We start from the raw sequence: 19376 nt of genomic DNA, 5'->3' as shown, positions 1-19376 counted from the left end.
TCTCTCTCTCTCACTTTCGTTCTCTCTCTCTCTCTCATTCGCTCTCTGTTTCGTCCGTCGAAAATCCTCGTCTCGCGGCAAACCCCCCGTCGCTAATTAAATATTCCTGCGGATAGTCGATCGATCCGACAATGGCGCGATCGATCGACGATCCCCGTCCCTTGTCAATCGCCAGGGCCCTTAGTTTTCTATACTAAACAATGTACCCCCTACCCGCCCCGTGTCGCCCAACCCCCTCCCCCGTAACTATCCCTAATCCCCCCCACCCCTGTTCTGCCGTGAAAATGGCAATTATATTTATATATTTATATATATATATATATAATATATCATTCATTTATATTTATATTTATATTCATATTTATATATTTATATTTATATATATATATAGTATATATAGAATTATATACTATGTCCTTGCTTTTTTTTTTACGTTCAGCGGGTTCTGTTTCGCGTGTACCTAACCTGTGTGTGTGTTGTGTGTGACCACCCTGGAGTCTGTGTTGCGTGTTACCACCCCGCACCCCCCCCCCCCTGCCCCGACTCCCCTCCCCCCACCCACCGTCATCCTGTAATAGTTCTTTCTTCTTTTTTTTTAAACAATTTTTCTAACTCGAACGCGACATCTGTTCTTGTATCTAAACTCTTCCATCCCTTTCGGAACATCCTGCCGATCTCGAAACCCCCCCGTACAACAAACGAACTCTTGTGAATCGTTTAATTAATAATTAATGGTTAACCGTTCGCGGGAAAACGACAATGAAAAACCGCAATTAACGTCGAACGGGAAAAATGGCGATAGAAATAATCGTAACAACGAACAAGTGACAAAGAGGCGACGACGCCGATGATTAAACGTCGATCCGATAAGAAGAATCATCCGCGATCGCTAACGCAATTAATCGTGTTATTTACAGGCTCTATCGTACAGATTTCAGTCCTCCCGCAGAATCTACCGATCAAGCGAGTCCCCGAGATCCAGGCTTTGTGATCCCTTCGTCGAATCTCCTCCGGCTCGGCGGCCATTTCTTGGAAAATTCTTTTGTCAACGACATCTTATATCTTTTTGTAATACTCTGAGCAGATGGAGAAGTTTTAGCTAATTTTTTAACAAGGTTCAAACCCCGTGAATTTCACGTTAATTTATGGATCTGTTGATTTATGAATTGCTTTATTTAAAATTTATTGTCCGGTAATTCGGTTCGTTTTCTGAAAGTCCCATATTTTATTTTGCGATCTTGTCTCTTAAAATTCAGTAACAGAACTGTTTAACAAGTACGACGAACGTTTTAAACACTACCCAAATAATCTCAAATCTGATAAGGATTTTTCCTGGCGGAGTTTTACTTACTCGCGATTTTCCTTTTTAAATACTAATAATTAGTCATGGAACTCGATGATCGCAGGACGCTTCGTCTGCGCAGCCACCTTTTCTCGTCGAAAAGATGACGGCGCGCCGAGGCCGCAGAGCCGGAAGAATTGTACAAAGGTGTATCAGTAAGACGTACCACGCGAAATAACTCGTTTCCAATCCGTTTTATCGAAAAATGTTCAAAGCAGAGTTCGCGTCATTACATCTTACATTTTTCGCGATATTCACCCGGTTATCAGTTTTTCCGTATATTATATTCACTGCCATGTTTTAGTTAAAAAGTGAATTCAGCGACCTATATTAAGCTGATCTTTAGTCATCGAGTCATCTTACATTCGTGAAAATACAATACTGTGAGATCAATATCGATTTCGGAAATATCAAAGATTGTAACTCATTGAACGCAATAATTCTAGTTTAATTTTGCAGTAAAATCATTAGTCAACGAGTTACTCCGCGAGTTAGTCTGATAGCTTGTCCTGTAGGTGGACCGTGATAGTAATCGGCTGGTCTCTGAAAATCGTCTTCCTTCCCCAAGGAAAAAGAACTCGACCCGAACGATTCGGAACCCACAACCCCCGTCGTCTCCGCACCCCGTTTGAAACAGCGACGTTCCTCTTATAGTTAGATTTAAACCGTTATTACAATAATATATGTTTACTTTGTACTATATATGATCTTATAATCGACGGCCGAGCCGACACGGCCGCGTTTCTGGTTTGCCCCCTCCGCTGCTTGGTGATCCAGTTTTTTCTTCGATTTCTTTCATTCATTATTATTTTCTTTTTTTTTTTTTGGTACGATGATCCAGCCACTACTATCTATCCCCCCACCTCGCTCCGATTTCCGGCGAAACAGACGTGCGCGCGAATTCCGATTCCCGCGCGTTCACGCCGCGCGCACCGAAACGTAGGACAAAACGAAACGTTGAAAACGTTGTTTTCGCGGAAACCATAGATAACTATACCTAATTCTCTCTGCCGAACGGAGAAACGCAATTTTGCGTCGACTAGCACAAAAGATTCATTCGATTGGTTCCTTTCTGTGGGCCCTAGAGTGATCGATTCTTCTAGAGGACGATTCTTCGCCGAGTTCGGTGATGATCTATTTTAGCGAGACTTCGAATGTCGGAAACAATTTAGGGATGGTTCTCAGTAATTATTCATTTTTATAGTTAATAGATTCTTGAAAGTTTTTCTTTTTAATTCTTGGGAACAGTTCCCGTTCATCTAGTTCTTTACAGCCAATTCGACAGCCAAGACTTCGTCACCGATGGAAATAATATTCACGGAACGCATCCCTTCGCGAATCCCAAACTCGCAGGAAAATTCCCAAAAGGGTCGATAATCAATGCAAAAATCTACCCAGCAATTTTCCAGCCTAAAAACCGTTTCGAAAAGACTCATTGTCGGATAGAAGCATTCTTAAGTACGGCGCGACCTAAACCCTAAAACGTGCCTCACAAAAAAACAAGCCTACCTTGGTTCCCTGCATTTATCCGGGGGAATCTCGCAGTTGAAAAATTCCGAAAGACCCGCGGGATCGCTCTCTCGGTTATTCAAAAGAGGCCCGCAGGACCTTCGAAACGATCGATAAATCGCGCGTCGATCGGGAAACGAGCGGAAACGCTCGAGGGTGGAAACGGTGCGCGCGTGAAACGCGGGAAGAAGACTCGTTCTTAGTCTTCTCGACCACTCTTCCGCGCGATCGAAAGTCTCTCTCTCTCTCTCGCACTCTCTCTCAGCTGTCTCTCTTTCCCCCTGCCCTATCTCTTTTAATATGTACAATAGCACAGCACAATTGCGGCACGGTATCGAGTGCGGTTCGCTTAAGTTTCGTCTCTGCATTTCTCGCGCACGCTCTCACTCTCTCGCTCGCTTTCTCGCCCTTCCTCTCCCACACTCTTTCTCACTCTCTCACTCTCTCTCATTCTCGAACATATTTCGCTATCTATCTCGCTGGCACACACTCGCACGGACGCTCGCACACAAACACGCATTCGATCCCGCTCGCTGTTCGCGTGTCGGTGAACACTGAAAACCACTAATTCCCGCGAACGATCATCCTCGGCACGTCCCGTGTCCCGTTCTCCTCTCTCCTCCCTCCCCTCTCTCTTTCTCTCTTCTATGTTGGTTCGCGCAAAACAGCGTCCACTCTGATATACAATGTTCATTACATACATAGAATATATATTATCACTTGGCACGTGCACCCTCGACACGATGCCACTTATTTTCATTTGTTATTTTCTTTTGTTATCTGAATTTTATTTACTTCGCATCTCCCCCTCTCGTTTGCCTCTCCTATGTTTCAATTTGTTCCTCTCGATATATCTCCAGCGAGATCCTAACCGTCCTTCCTCCTCCTCTTGTCGGATCTCTCTGTACGCCTTCTTCGCTCCGTTTCTATCTGTGTACAGTGTGGTGGTCTGTGCCTCGAGGAACGTCGACACGTTCCCCTCCGCGTCCCTGTTTAATTTTTGTTGTTCACGGGTCTCCCGGTGGTTGTTCCGTTTAGCGACCAACGAGGACACGACGAGTCGAATTTCACCCCTAGTTTCAACCCCCTGCTCCCAGTCGAGACCGTCCTCTCTCTCTCTCTCTCTTTATCTCTCTCTCTCCCCCGTCGCCGTTCTCACCCCCGTTGTTCGGTTTACACAGTTTTGGCGCTCGCGATCGACTCCTTTCCTGCTCCGTTAATTTTCGCTATTTCGGTGACGAGATTTTCGGGGAATCAAAAGGGATCTTTGGTGCTCTGCGATTGTTTATTTAGTGACTGATTCGCGCGGTGTTCGGCGATGCAGGAGCGGACGTCGATCTCCGAACAGCTTCTCGGAACCGTCGCGACCCCCTGCGACCCTCTCTACACTCTATCCTCGCGATTTAATACGGTTAAACAAAATGCCGCGGGAATGCTGCTCGCGTTTCAAATATTTTCGTAAAAAGAATATATATCGTCGAAAGAAGCCATCGAATCGTATGAAACGTTTACCGGTTCGCCGCAAGAGTTAATTCCAGCCCTTTTCGATCCAGCTGAAAGGATCAGGGTCGCAGAAGGCAGGCAGGCAGGCGCGTGTGTTCAACCCCCTTCGGCGAACAACAACGTATTCTCCTACGACCTTTAAACGCCCAACAGATTGTTAAACAATGTTTATAAATACCGGCGAGGGTTGAACCGTGTGGCCCGGGAGAGGATGGAAGCGGGGTTGCGACCCGCGGATGCTCGGACACGAATCAGGAAAGAAAAAAGGGAAACGATCCCGAGAGGCGCGCGCGCGCTCGTTCTCTCCTCGTTCTAATTTTGACTAGATAAAATATGGCGGTCCTCGGGCGGACGACCTTGACACGCGTCGACTAGAAAATTGCGCGCGGAACGTGCGGCGGCGGGGTGGTGGTGTGGTTGAGCGAGAGCCGTCTCCGCGGCGGCAGACATCGCTGTTTACGCTAATATGGCAAATTATGGCACCGTGGCCGCGCGGCGACGTCGTCGTCGAACGGCGCTCTCGACGATCCATATAGATCGTTCCCCGGGATTATGGGAGAGAGAGAGATTGTGCTCGACCGGAAGTCGAGGGCTGACGCGATCCACGACGCTGTGCTCGACGATGCTCGGTTTCGATGGCGCTGGAACGTTTCTTCGAGCTCGTTGCCGACGCAACCGTCGACAGTTTTTTCGAAAACCATCGCACCGAAAATCCCGGTCGAATCACCACGATCCTCCGAGCTACGATCCAACGGATTTTTAATCTAACCTTGATATCTACCTGCACACCCGCGACCTTAGCGGCCGCCGCGGTGCCGTTTCGTACAATCGTTTTCGGAATCTGTTTGATATTTATTGGAATCGCGGTGTTTGTTCGGGCTTGTCGCCGTGGACGTGGCGCGCGGCTCGTCTGTAATATTCACGAACGAGGGCCCCACACCCACGCTTCTTCGTTCTCGTTAAAAAATGATCGTAGCCGACCGTGCGCGATTCGTCCGGCACCTTCGAGCGAGACCATAAGATAATAACGAGGAGCGGCAGCGGTCGAGACCGCCTTGAAACTCGTTTGACTTTCCGCTGACACGGTATGCAGTTCCGTCTTGTTCCCGAAGAAAAACCGCCGCGGAGATCTTGGAACCGCCGGAAAGTTCACCGTTTAATCGTTTTCCGGGAACGGTCGGCGTCGATAGAGCCCGTCTGAAAGAATTATTAACTTCCGATGCAGTGCGCCTCGGAACTTTGCTTAGAATTTTACAAACATTCGCGATAATTGAATAACGTGGAAAGAGAGTGACAATCGTGTCTTTGAATTTTCTCGTGGAATATTCGAAGCGGTTTGGTTCGTTGATCTAATTGCATTTAATTGAGAAAGGCTAATTTCCAATGGCCGTTCCAAGATCCCAATGGCAGCTCCCATCGACAAGACACTGCCAACGACAAATCCCCGCGTTCCCCGAGTCCGCCAAGGGAACTCTCGAGGAACATTCGCGGTGCATCATCCCCTCTACGTCCAGCGACCCCCCTGTGTTTCCGGAGCCACGGGTGATGACCGGTGTGCGTCATCGGGCTCCGGGGCGGCTCAGCAATGGCCTAAAGGGTCGCCCGATTAAAAACTGACGTTCCAGGTCAGTTGGTCGTGACTCGCACGATCGAGATATCCGCAGCATCGCGAGCGTCGCGCCGCGTGTTACGCGACAAAGTGCGGCCGCCCTTACGAGAAGGGCAGGTCCTCTTCGGGGGACTCGTCGTGGTACTCCTCGTGGTCGGACGTGTGTCACAAAACGTCGCTTGGCTGCCGTTGCCCGATACCTATTGTGGGTGATAGCTGTCCCTCGTCGACCGCTACGGTCTTCGGGTCCTCGTCCTTCCACTTGTCCATGGAGCGGCGTCGAGCGTTCATGAAGAAGTTGCCGACCGTCGTCGGCTCCAGGCCCAGCTGCCTGGCGATTGTCACCTGCATCTCTTTCGACGGCCTCTTGGTCTCCTGGAACAACGTTTACGGCGTTACAACGAACTCTCGCACAATCGTCGAAATATATATTACAGAAATTTGGTATAGAAAGTTGACAGAAAGAATAATGTTATAAATGGTTCGCTATAGTTGGCAGATTGGGTCAAGTTGATCCAGTTACAATTTTTAATATTTCTGATACTGATATTGCAATTATTAATTATTAATGTTTCAATCGTCAACCCTTACAAATCAGTAAGTGGCTTCATAGGATAGATTTTTTACCCCGATGAAAGACTGCAAATGTATGTATGCGTCATAATAGGCTCATAGCATCTCTCACATTCTTACTAATATCTAAAATAAAAAATATACTGTACGTATATTTCTATTTTAGAAATTATGACATATTTTTTGCTAGATCCCTCCGGATCTTATATTTTTTAACGGAAGCCGCAGGACGTTCTTGAAATTCGTGTCAACGTGAACGTAAACACACAACATGGCGGCCCGTCGCTTACGACGGAAAGTAGATCAAGCTTTTATAGTCAAATACCGTTCGGAAGTTGGTAGCGCGCGCGGCTCAGCCTTTGAGCAAACATGTTTTGCCGGCGGTATTTTTCAGAGTCTGTCGGTCTATTGCGCGGTGAAACGCGATCTCGTACAATCAATTAAAAAACTGAGCGCCTCCGCTCCATTTACTAGCGATCGAGGAAGCGTCGACGCCGCGGAACTTTGGCCACCGGTAAATACGTGTGACGTCGCAAGAAAGCGATTCTTAGCTCACGCGACAAAACCGTTCACGTGACAAAACCGAACGCTCAAGGAATCGGTTTCGGCGGCGAAGAATAGTCTTGGTAACAGTTCTCAATTAACGCGAACATGCCCGAAAATCGTCGGACAAATTCGGATCCTGCGGGATACCTCGGGCTCGCTCCGCGACGGATCGAAACGAACGGGAAAGTGGGGGAGGGAAAAGAAAGTCGTCGATAGATCGTCGGTAAACATTTCTGTGCACGCGGTGAACGGGCCGGCACGCTTTCTTCCCACGCGACGTTTCTTACTCGACTCGTGGCTCGATCAATAACGGACGAGGTGGATAGAGAGAGAGAGAGACAGAGAGAGAGAGAGAGGGGAAGGAGAAAGACAGGTACACAGACCGAGAGAAACAGAGGAGACAGAGAGGAGGGATATCGATTGGTCGAAGCAACAATTATTACAAACCGATGCTCTGGCGTGCGTGGCAGAACGCAATAATTAACGCGTTCCCGCGCGAAACGCCTATCGTTTAGCCGAGTGAACGTGATTAAATTAGAACGAACGAGCGGCGCCGCGAGCGCGCGCGCGCGCGCCGATTCACCTGTCCCTACGGCTCGCCGAATCCTTGGCCCTTGAAAACCGACACCGCTCTCGGACCGTCCCGGGGACAATTAGTCGCGAATATTCAACGGCATTATCCGATCCCGAGGCTCTAATAGTCTGCGGAGACTTCGGGGATATATTGCGCGCGGAACTCGCGGCAAGTTACAGGATACGGACGAATTTCGTTTCAGGGTCTTCGACCGGTTAGGATAATCGGCCCCTTGCCCCACGCGTCGAATTTTCGAAACTCCGTTTGGATCTCGGCCGCGCGTAAAAGTTTCTTTGCTACTCGTCGAGATGAGCCGTGTATAATTTAGTTGCATTCTTAATCCTTTGAAGTTGGAGCCATTTCAACTAGAAATTCAAAATATATTTCCAGATATATTGTTTCCATTTGATGTAATCTGGTGCATTTTATTCATTATGGAATTGAATTTTGCGACCCGTGATATAAGTACGTTGAATATAAGTAAATTTGATAAAAATTATTTTGAAACGTTGCATGATCATTTTTAGCGGCGCCTCAGAGTCGCCATTCGACCGCGAAGGGTTAATTCTATTGCTTAACAGCTGTCTGAAGAACTTCAACGATCTCGTCTAATAATCTAGAATTTTTACTGTAAAAACTATTCTCTAGACAACGAACTATACTATCCCTTGCCATTTCTCCGTTTATTTAACAATTATCAGAACTGCAATGATCAACGAAGGGTTGACAATTCGATGTAAAAATAATGCCCTAATCAATGCGTACACTCGCCTTGTATTGTTCCAATTAATTTAATTAATTTACAGTTATTTAATTAACAGTTCAAAGAACTTTGAGGACGATCGAGGGGGTGGGGGGTTCGACTACCGCGGCGCGGACAAAGGGTTGAAAAAAATTGGTTAAACGATTGGTCTGTCGGACAGGAAGCGTCTAGTCTTTTTTTCTCGGTTCCATCTCGAGGTTGTCTGTTCCTTTCCACCCCCTGTGACACGTACGCAACCCCCTCCCCTGCCCATCCCCCGTTCCCCCTTTTCTCTCGAGGCGCGGTGCACAGTGGCTGTCAAGGAATAATCACGATCCTCGTGCCGATAGTGTCCTGTATTTCCAACAATTGATACGGCTCTTTCTCTCTCTCCCTCGCTCTCTCTCTCCCTCTTCCTCTCTACCTCCGTTTGTCACCCTCTCTCGGTTCCTCCTCTCCCTGTATAGAGAAACTGGTATCCCACAGACAGTGGCGGGAACCTTCGTTTCGTTGCGTTACACGCGCTGAATTACATCCAGACAGGATATCAATACGACTGCGGTTCCTTGAACGTCACCCCGTCCGCGCGAATTCGACGATTTGTTCCCTTAACCCTCCGGCAACGGCGCGACCAAAAATTTCCTAGATTGTTCGATTCAAACAACCAAGAAATCTTGTAAATATTGCTATAATTATTTTGTAAATATTACTGTTATTATCTCATAAATATTACGATTATTATCTCATAAATATTACAATTATTATTTCGTCAATAGTACTATTATTATCTGGTAAATATTACTACTATTGTCTTATAAATATTGCTAAAAATTTCCAAGATAGTTGGATTCAAACAGCTCAGAAATCTCGTAAATATTGTTACAATTATCTTGTAAATATCACTATTATTATCTCCTAAATATTACTATCATTATCTCTTGAATATTACAATTATTATCTCGTAAATATTACGAAATCTTCCAGCCCTTCCCAATGTAGATAATTCTACGCCTTTTTCAAATATCCTCCAACATCGACTCCTTAAATGCCATTACATCCCCTAAAAATCGCCGACTCGAAATTCCCGCCGTTCATTTCAGCGAACATCTCCTCCGGGCACCGCCTCCGGTCGCAAAATTTGCAAAATCCACGAATTATAAACAGCTCAAAGATCTCGTAAATATTACGAGATTATATTCATACTTTCGCGCGATCGATATTCATTCATTTGATTATTTATTTATTTGTTTGCGAGCGGATAATAAAGCACGGAGGAGAGAGAGAGAGAGGGGGGGGGGTGCAAACGCGTGCATCGGACGCGGGCGAAGTGGTGCGCGGGATTTAAATGGAATAAAATAGTGATAAAACAGGGTCGGGACAAATGAACAAATAAATAAATAATGAAACGAATGAATATCCATATGAATTAACGAAATACCGTTCCGACCGACGCGTTGATGTATCCCGCGCGCCGTTTCCCCCGCAACCTTTCCCAGAAATAAACAAGACAAACAGCGCGGTTTCGCATTTCATCGGTCTCTCCTCTCTACGGTCTCGCGCAACTAATCGAGTCGACGAGATGGCAAGAATATTTTTTCACCAGCCGCGCACAATCTCCGAATGTCAAAGACACTCAGAGAAACGGAGTCGATCCTCGATCATCCGAAGTCATCGTGTTTCCACCTCGCGAATTTCCCCAGTCCGCGGATCGATCGCGCATCGTAGCCACACAAATGTTGTTTCAACTGGAGCCCCGACGACCGCTTTAACGCGTCTCTCTCGTATGTACACCGATCGTTGTTTTTCCGAGAACGCGCGCGCGCGCGCGGCTTCAAGTGTTCACCGAATTACCCTCAAATTCCCGCGGCGGCACTCGCCAGTAATTAAATCTCTCGTAATGGCGCGCGGCTCCAGTGGCTTAATTTCATTTCTTCACCGACTTGCACCGCGCGATCTTCCATCCCCTTCTCTCTCTCTCTCGAAACCCCGTCGATTTCACCGTCCGATTCGACCGCGATAACGACATTCCTTATCGCACGCGTTTGCGCGAGATTAATTCGCGCGCCCCGGCTGCCAATTTGTCTCCGCCGCGAATTTTCGCAACATTAATTCCATTCGGCCTCCGCGGATTTCGCCGCGTCGTCGATCGGCAATCGAATCAACCGATCCCTCGCTCCTCTGCTCTCGTTAATATTTCGATCGTTCCCCGCCGCGGCTGCTCTGGATCCGTGCGAATCGTTCGACACGGATTTTCTTATCGCTGTTAGAGCGATCGCTGAAATAATTAATTGAGCCGTTCACAGGCGAATTGATTTAGCTCCACTTTTTGATACATTTCGGATCTAAGTGTCGAAATACTCGGCCCAGTAATTACTTTTTCTATTTATATTAAATTCCTCGAATAAAGCAGATCGACACGGTTAAACGGGGAAATATTTTAATCGAATGATAAATAATTGATTTTAGATGCCGTTCCGATTAACTCCAATGTAAATCGTCGCGGTAATGAAATCCGCGTTTTCCTGTATTTATGCATTCCACGATATTTGTTCGTATTTATATTATTCAGGGAATTTAAAAAAACAATGCACATGAACCCTTTGCACATCCGCGGCATCGTGGATGTTACCTACCAGCGCTTATGAACATTTATATTATTTATATAATATTGTTATAATAATATTCGATTTATACGAATTTGTAGACGTCGAGAAATACTTGCAAATCGCTAATAAACTTTAAATTACGATGTCCCCTGAGAGGAGACAACGGAGTGCAAAGAGTTAAAACTCGCATTTGAAACAGACTTTGGTATTTTCGAATTTGGACAACGATGATCGTTTCAAACGATCGTAGAGACGGGTCACGATCGACCCTGGACACTCTTAGGTTAGTTGAACTTCTCGCGGATCGATGGTTTTTCGCGTAGGGGAGAGAGAGAAAGAAGTGGCACGGCGCTCGTATAATCGAGCGGGAAATAGAGGCGGGAACGCGAGAAAGATCGAGCGGCGTTAACTGGGCTAAGGTCAATTCGCGAACTATTTGGCATAGTTCCAAAGAGAGCCGAGGAATACCGCTCCGACTCGATTTTCCCTTTTCCTCGGCGGACGTCCACGTTATTTCCATATTTATCCCCCGGATCGAATCTGAAGGGTGGATCCGCCACCGACCGCCGGCAAAACGGCTCCGACAACGCTTCGTTCTCTTCCGCGGCTGCCGCGGAGATCGAGCGATTTCACGGCAGACTGTCCGACGGTGTTTTTCCAGATTTTTACCTCTGTTAGACACCTAAACGCTCGACCAAGATTTTATAAACGTTCTAGCAGGATTTTATAAAATTACGACGCTTGTTTCGCGAGTAATTGTAACAATTGTTTCGCAACGCGAATTTATTTGACGCGCGATCGCACGGCACTTGTTTCATGCGCGATCGTAACACTTGATCCTTGCACGACACGGTAATATATATTTTATGCCAGTTTCGTGAACAATTGCAGTCCTAAGTTCATGAACAATTGTAATGCCAGGTTTCACGATCAATCGCGACGCTGGTTTCGTGCGCGACTTCTTGAACAATTGTTGGTTCACTATGATTCGTGCTCCGAAACATATAGAACAATTATTAACATAATTAAATATAAAATTGAAAAAAAATTAATGCAGAGCACTAAAAATAAAACAGCGAGAATAAAAGGCTTCAAAAAATCTAATAAATTGCATCGAAATCCCAGCGATTTTTTAAACATTCCAAACTGGATTTCTATAATAAATTCGCGATATAACGAAATCGAAGTTTTGCTGTTTTGATAGCGAAGGATTAGGTGGTGCAACGAGTGTTTCCAGAACAGCGACGGCGGAGACAGTAATGGGCAAGGCAGGTAGAAACGTCTAAATATTAGCAGGCAGCGGTGGAAATCGGAGCGAGAGGCGCGCTCTTCCCGGTAACGTCGTTGGGAACTATGCCAAATAGTTTGCAAACCGGCGGCCGTAACTGCGACGAACCTGTCATTAAAGGAGGCATTAAAAGACAACGAAAGAACCGGGGAATGACGGCGACGGAATTTATGCGGCCCGTTGCTCACTCGATACCTCGAACGAGATCGTCGATATGCGCCGCCGTTCGATTCCCTAACGCGTCAAATTCTGCGATACCTCGAGCTTTTTCGCTTCGCTAGAAAATTAAAACTGTTTCCACGTGACCCTCTATCCCCTATCTCCCTCTAACGCCGTCGACGATTTTCCATCCCCTAAATTCTATTCCGCTTTCGTTTCGGCCAATTCTTCTCTATAAGACTAATATTTTCAAATCAACCCTTTGTACGGTAATACCGAAAAGGATGTACTGTTCAAGGTTTCGTGCGTGGTGTACAAAATGAAAATGATGTTTCTATGTTTTCTAAATCGAAATTTCATTCTGTTATCTGTTGCTTCGCGTCCTAAAAGAGCGATATTTGTATGGGAAATTTCGCAAATTTTCGCCTCCTGATATTGCTATTACAGTATGCTATATTATACATATATTACTATATATAAATAATATATATAGTATGCTGTATATATTACTCTATATTAAATATTGCTATATACAATTCGAGGTACAGGTACAAGGTGATCGTTCACGTTTCAAGTTCTAATACGTCCAGCGCCAAGATGTATTGTCTCCTGTGCTATATCACGTTGTAACGTGTCCCCTGTATCGCATTGTGACGTGTTCTCTGTATCAGGTTGTAACGTGTCCTCTATCACGCTGTAATATCTTCTGCCGAGTTCGTGATCTATCGTGTTCATCGACAATTCGGTCTTGTCGCGAATGGCTATGAATTAATTGGGGCGGTCCGTTTTGTCGCCTGCCTCAAATTGGTTTTGCAAGCGTGTCTAAAAATGGCCAGGAATGGGACACCGTCTTCGAAGAATCGTTTCTCGGTCACAACGCGGGCAAATCTCGATTTGTCGAAGATCGAAGTCTTCGACCAAACGAGAAAAAAAAGATGTATGGAAGGAAAAATAATTATTCTGTTTAAAGTTTTATTTGATCAATTATTGAGGAGGGCGATAGCGTGCTATTGGATGCAGTTGTGAAAGAAATCGCGAGTATAGATAGTATTAATAGAATTAAAGTAACAAGTATATATAAATAGTAACAAATAGTAAAGGGAAGCTTTGAGAATATTATTCTCGACTTTCTCGAATCCTACAAGCTTGATGCTCTGTTCTTAGCACCTGGACTGCCAATTAGACACTTGTTCTTTGATCAGATATTAGAGCAAAGTGTCGTGACGTGTTCGAGTGGATTAAGCCTAGCTAAGATTCGCAGCGTGCACGAGGCAAGAAACAATCACTTTGATCGGCTGTGTGACTTCGCCGTTTCGGTTTCCTCGACTAAACTGCTTCGAGTTATTTAAATAGCTCTGAGCTACTGAGAGGTTCTGATGTATCAGCGAAGGTGAGAATTTCTGCAAATACTTTCACTATCTCGTAAATATTCTTCAGCTTACAGAGGGCCTTTTTAACCAGTTCTTAATCCCTTTATAAATTACAATATATTAGCTACTATGTTAGCAGACTAAGCTGCTACATCAACGCGCTGTTATGAAACATAGAAACTCATCGAAATGAATCACAGAGACAAAATAAAACATAAAAAGGCTGATATATAAGAATTCCGAATTATTTCACTAACAAAAAGAACGTTAAAATAATTAAATAGTATAAATATAAATTACGAGAGCGAGTCGTAAAAATATGTAATTCGAAACACGCGCGATTTACTTACGACGCGGCATACGAAGGAGCAGCTAAAACACGAGAATGAGGCACCAACGAATCGGGGTGACGAAGTCCCGCGGTCGTATCCCATCCCGTCGAAATTCGCCTAAGCGCTCGGGGGGTTAATAAGAGGAGAGGCGAGAGGGAAAAAAAAAGCCGGGCGAAACTAATCAGACAGGGTCGCGTGTCCCTGATTTTTCGCGTGCACGTGGAGAAAAACGCGGAGATAGCGTGGGTGGCGTGCGAATGGAAACAGAAAGGGAGAGAGAGAGCGAGAGAGAGAGAGGGAAGGATAGAGAGGGCTCGGAGGGTGAGTTGCAACCCCTAGCGCGCGTCAACCGCCATCGCCGGTTATCGATCCGTCTTGAATAATTTCGCGGCCGGTTCCTTCGCCCGCGCGTCCACCCCCCTCCCCTCCCCCCTCCACCATCCGCGCGCACTTCGATTGCGACTACGATCGCGCGGAGCACTTTCGAGAATGGCCATCGATATTGTCCGTTTCCTCATTAGCGTTCCACGTCGACGGGACAAAAATTCCGCGCCCCCAACCCCCGTCCATCGTAGAGCACCCCCTCCCCTCCCCACCCCTACCTCGCCCCCCTTCTACCGGTTTTCTCCGCTCTTAACGATGCCCATTGCCTCCGAGGCCCGCCAGGCAACGAGCAAATTTCATCGGTTGATCCTTTGAATGTTGTTTCCTTCTTCTAGGGGGGTTTTCTCTCTTCGGTGATACCCCGCGAAAAGGAAATACCGCGGCGAAACAGAACTCTCTCCTCCCTCTCTCTCTCTCTCTCTTGTCCGCAGAAAAGTTAACGAGGACATTCTTTGCCAGGCGGATTTTGTTGCTTTGACAGCGTGGATCACCGCTGCACGATTTTATATTATTATACTATAGTAGCTGGATCATTAAACCATTTAGGTCCCAAGTTAACCCCTTGCACTACAATAACGAGTCGAACGTATTATTAATTTATTTTAATATTGAAACCAAATTTATGTCATCAAAGTTTGAATACGAAAGTACTTAATGACAATAAAAGAAGCAAGAATTGTCTGGTCCTTTTATTAAAAATATTAACATAACCTGACAAACAAGTGCTAATCAGTGCAGCGTGAAAGGAATCGTAGTGCAAAGGGTTAACGAAATATACCTTGTGCTTGATTGTAATTAGAACGCGGATGTACGTTAATGCTCGTACACACTGTTGACACACATTTTTATCGGATTTTCACGCCAAGCAATTTTTGGTCCGAACATCGAATTTATTCCTCATTTTTTGGTGGCGGAAATGAGCTGCTGGAATATCGAATTGTGACGAAATATGATGACTTACACCATTTCGTCGAAATTATTAAGTGGAACCAACATATTCTTATTTAATTTTTGTTTCTTAGTATTGTCTAGAGAAATATTTATTTTACCTAAAAATCTGCGGTTTAATTATTATTAGATTGTTAAAATTAAGGTTAATTTATTAATATTAAGATACTGTCATCGCATTATTTATTTTCACAATTAATAGTGTGAATAATCGAGGTCTTACTATGCCAATAATAATTTCTCCAGAGAAAAATATTACATTTCGTAAAAATAGGAACTATGGACAATATATCTCGCGTTGCATAATGAGAAAATATGCAACCTCTGGAATAAGACATCCAGAGATTTTATATTGTCTCGGGGGCTACTTTTCTCATCCCCTAAAGGAGGGTAGTTCGAGAAAAACATAGCCGACCTCGACGGCGTCAACACCGAAAATTTTTCAACAACAGCTGAATTAGGTCGAGCCTATTAAATCCGACCTATTAGGTCGAGCGAGCAGCCGCGAACATCTAATTTCCGAAGAAATATTATACCCCACGAATAGATCTGATATCCGATAACCGGGCGAAATAAATTTTCGTATTTTCCCAATGAAAACCGAATCGATTCCAACGATGCAATGGTAAATTCTCTGGTGAATGGGTCGATCGATGAGGTTATCGTTAAAAATTGCCGCGGTTGACGGACAGGTTTGAGGGACAAAGTGTTACAGAAAAGCTTTTTCCAAGCTTGTTTCGCCGGGCAACCCCCGTCGCGCGGGTCAATCGGGACAGAGTGGCGCGCGGGGGTGTTACGGTATCGATCAAAACGCGAGTTAAGTTATACAAGACTTACTTTAAAAATAGCCTGTAGAGTACGGCGCTGAAGGTCTGTGAAAACCAGGCGCGGTTTCTTGGGGGCGGGCTGTTGGTGTTCTGCCTGGCTCGCCATCTCGTCTTTCCTCTTGCATGCTAAAATTCAAGTCAGCTTTTAGTCGATCGTCGTTACGGCTCTGACAACGATTTATAGGGGAAACAGTAGCGGAGGGAAGATACACCCGTGGTGGAAAAGAGGGAACACGTGGGGCTCGATTAATTACCGAACAATTTACAATTGCTACTTGAGAAATTCGAGCGCGAACGAAATAGGGAAATTGTTTTAAAGTTTCTCTGGATTTAGATAGAAAAATTAGAGCAGCAAGAAAATCGAGTGAAATCTCTTTCCGAATTCGTTGACACAATTATTAATTCTCATAGCAAGAATGATTTAGGCAAAATTAAAAAATTAACGAACCCGCTTATAAGGGTTGAAATAAAATGGCTCGTCAGTCTGAATATCCCTTTGAATTATCTTTAAATTTACTTGCGAACAAAGTGAATATATAATAATAAAATTACACTGCCAAGGCATTCCGGATATTACCTCAAATATTTCGTACAATTCTCCGATAAAACAAACGAGCGGCTATAATTATAAGCTATAATAATTTGTTCCGATAGCTCCGAAAGAAAACGGACATAGCTCGGCTGGTTTTCAATTTTCTTTTATCGGAGAAATAAAGGGACAACCGGAGTGAGGATCTCTGGAATCCCGAAAAGCGTAGGTCGAGGATCGTAGGGAACCGAGAAGACCGATCGCTGCCGGATTAAAATGTTTGCGAGGGTACGCGGCCGCGAGAAGACGCGAACTAATTGGTAATTAGTCGGTGAAAGGGCCGTCCCGGTTGAAAGGGTGATAGAGAGAGAGAGAGAGGGAGCGGAGGGGTGGTAGGTAGGGGGCTCGAATTCGATTGGCCGTGTTCTATCCGGAGCGGTCGCGAGTAGCCATTAAACACTTTTTCTTCGGATTCAAATGGACGAGAAAGAAAAGAAAGAAAAGTCAACCGGAATAAGAAAAAAAACGACGAAGAAGAAGAAGAAGAAGAAGAAGAGTAAAGTGGGAGGGGAGTCGAAGAAAAATTTCTTCGTGCGACGATAGTTCCAATTAAGACGCCGCCGGCGCGAACGAAAGGGAAAACGGTATATATATATATATATATTTTTTATTTTCAACGTAATTCAATCGTACTTACGTGCGCGTTGAGGAATCTGTGCAGCTGAAAGCAGAAAAAAAGACAAATGTGAATCGATGGTGGCACGAAAATCGAGTCTCGACCCCCGCTAAACCCGGTGGGGGGTCAAAATCAATTTTGCTTTTTTTCTCTCGGTTTCTATCATCGAATACGACGACGGTCGTCGTTGTTTATCGTTTAGCAAAACCGAGGCAAACGGTTTTTCCGCGGAAAGGCGCCGTCCAGGCGACTGTTTGACATGCGGCCGAGGATCGCCGCCGCGCCGATTCACCCCGCGTCTTTGATCCGGCGGAATCGCTCCCGCGGAAAGTTCGAACGTATTTTCGTCGGGCGCGTACGCAATCAGCATTTTTCTCATTAATAACTTTTTAATAAGCAACCGGCAGAAGCTCCGCGGTGTTCGGTGCGGCGACCCTGACGGCGCATTAAAAAGTCATCGAGACGGAAGGGCGGCACCTTTCCGCGAATCACCGAACATAAATCGTTGCTTCTCCCCGACGGGGAGACAATAATCAAAAACAAAAAGAAGAAGAAGAAAAAGAAAAAGAAATAAAAAGAACAGAAACGTTGAAGAAACCAATAAGTAAAACATATTCTCGAAATCACAGATACACATCGATCAGTACTTAACTTAGAACTGTATAATATAGAAACATATGGTAAATATTATGTCCAAGGGTAATAATTAACATGTACACAAGTCACTGGAGTGAAAAATAATTGGGGTTTCTGGTTGCATACCACGAATATTTCCAAACTGATATTAATATATATATGTATAATATAGAATAATATGTAATAACTACAGCTGATAAACATCTCACTAAGGGGTTACCAAATAAACGGCATAAAAACGGGGGGGGGGGGTTGGTCTTAGGGCTGGCAGAGGGCAATGGTTCTATGGGGGTTACATGGGCTGGAGGGTGGGGGCGGACGTGTGACGATGCAAGAGTGTCAAGAGATGCATTCCCTTGGAGAAGCGAGAGTTTTTTGGTTTACGCTGTGTTTTACGTTTGGTGTCATTCGAGTGAGTGATATGATGTACTGCCTTGTTTCGAATCTGAGTGGTTATATATGTCTGTTTTCATTTTGATTCTCTATATATTTTTTTTACTTTTCACCTACGTCTCTCCTCGTCTCTCTTGCTTTTCTCTCTATCTTTCTCTCTCTCTCTCATTATTTCTCTCTTTCTCTCTCTCTCTCTCTCTTTCTCTCTCTCTATTTTTGTTTTTCTCTTTCGCTCGCTCCGCTTCTGTAACCCGTTGTCGTTGGACAGGCTCCAGCGAGCGGTAATTTTTACAGCGGTGAAAACCGACGAGGATTTAAACCGAGCCGACCAGAGAGAGGACTCGAACTCGCGAAATTACACGCCCCATTAGAGGGTGTTTAATTTTTTCCGCGGCAAAAATACCGGCGCGCGCGGGCTTTTAATTGGGTGCTCTCTCGGTGCCATTCAGCAAATGTTTCCCTTCTTGCGACCGATTGTTACCCGCTTTTCCGATTAGGAAACCTTGCCGCGTCTCGAAACACACAATTATCTATGATCGCGCGGAACTCGACGATAATTGATCGAGCCCTCGATTTGCAGACTTTTTTTACAAAGGATCGTTCAAATATCGAAGAGTATAAATTTTCAAGTATAGTGTAGTCGAGCACTACAAAGTGACCGATCACTGTGCCAGCATAATTAACTTTATATTTATCGAACAAGAAATATATTTTGTTACTGCTTCGTTTGCCTTTAATAAAAATATTGAATACGCCTTGCTCGATAAATATAAAATTAATTATTAAAAGCAATCCGTCATTATGCCGACTATACTACCCTAACCCTTTAA

General features: G+C 45.0%; 1 protein-coding gene across 1 annotated transcript in view; it reads right to left on the bottom strand.

Moving 5' to 3' along the window:
• Positions 1-563: 563 nt before the first annotated feature.
• Positions 564-19376, bottom strand: part of LOC144475237 (one cut domain family member 2) — an 81218-nt gene continuing 62405 nt past the window's right edge. The window contains exons 2-4 of the mRNA XM_078190923.1: positions 17539-17562; positions 16323-16438; positions 564-6338 (exon numbers count right to left, since the gene is read on the bottom strand). Coding sequence (XP_078047049.1) covers positions 6129-6338; positions 16323-16438; positions 17539-17562 — 350 coding nt within the window. The 3' untranslated portion in view covers positions 564-6128. The remainder of the gene's footprint in view (positions 6339-16322; positions 16439-17538; positions 17563-19376) is intronic.

This window comes from Augochlora pura, chromosome 9, assembly GCF_028453695.1.
Source record: "Augochlora pura isolate Apur16 chromosome 9, APUR_v2.2.1, whole genome shotgun sequence".
Taxonomy (NCBI): Eukaryota; Metazoa; Arthropoda; class Insecta; order Hymenoptera; family Halictidae; genus Augochlora; species Augochlora pura.
Note: the sequence above shows the minus strand (reverse complement) of the source record. Positions and strands in the feature narration are given on the sequence as shown.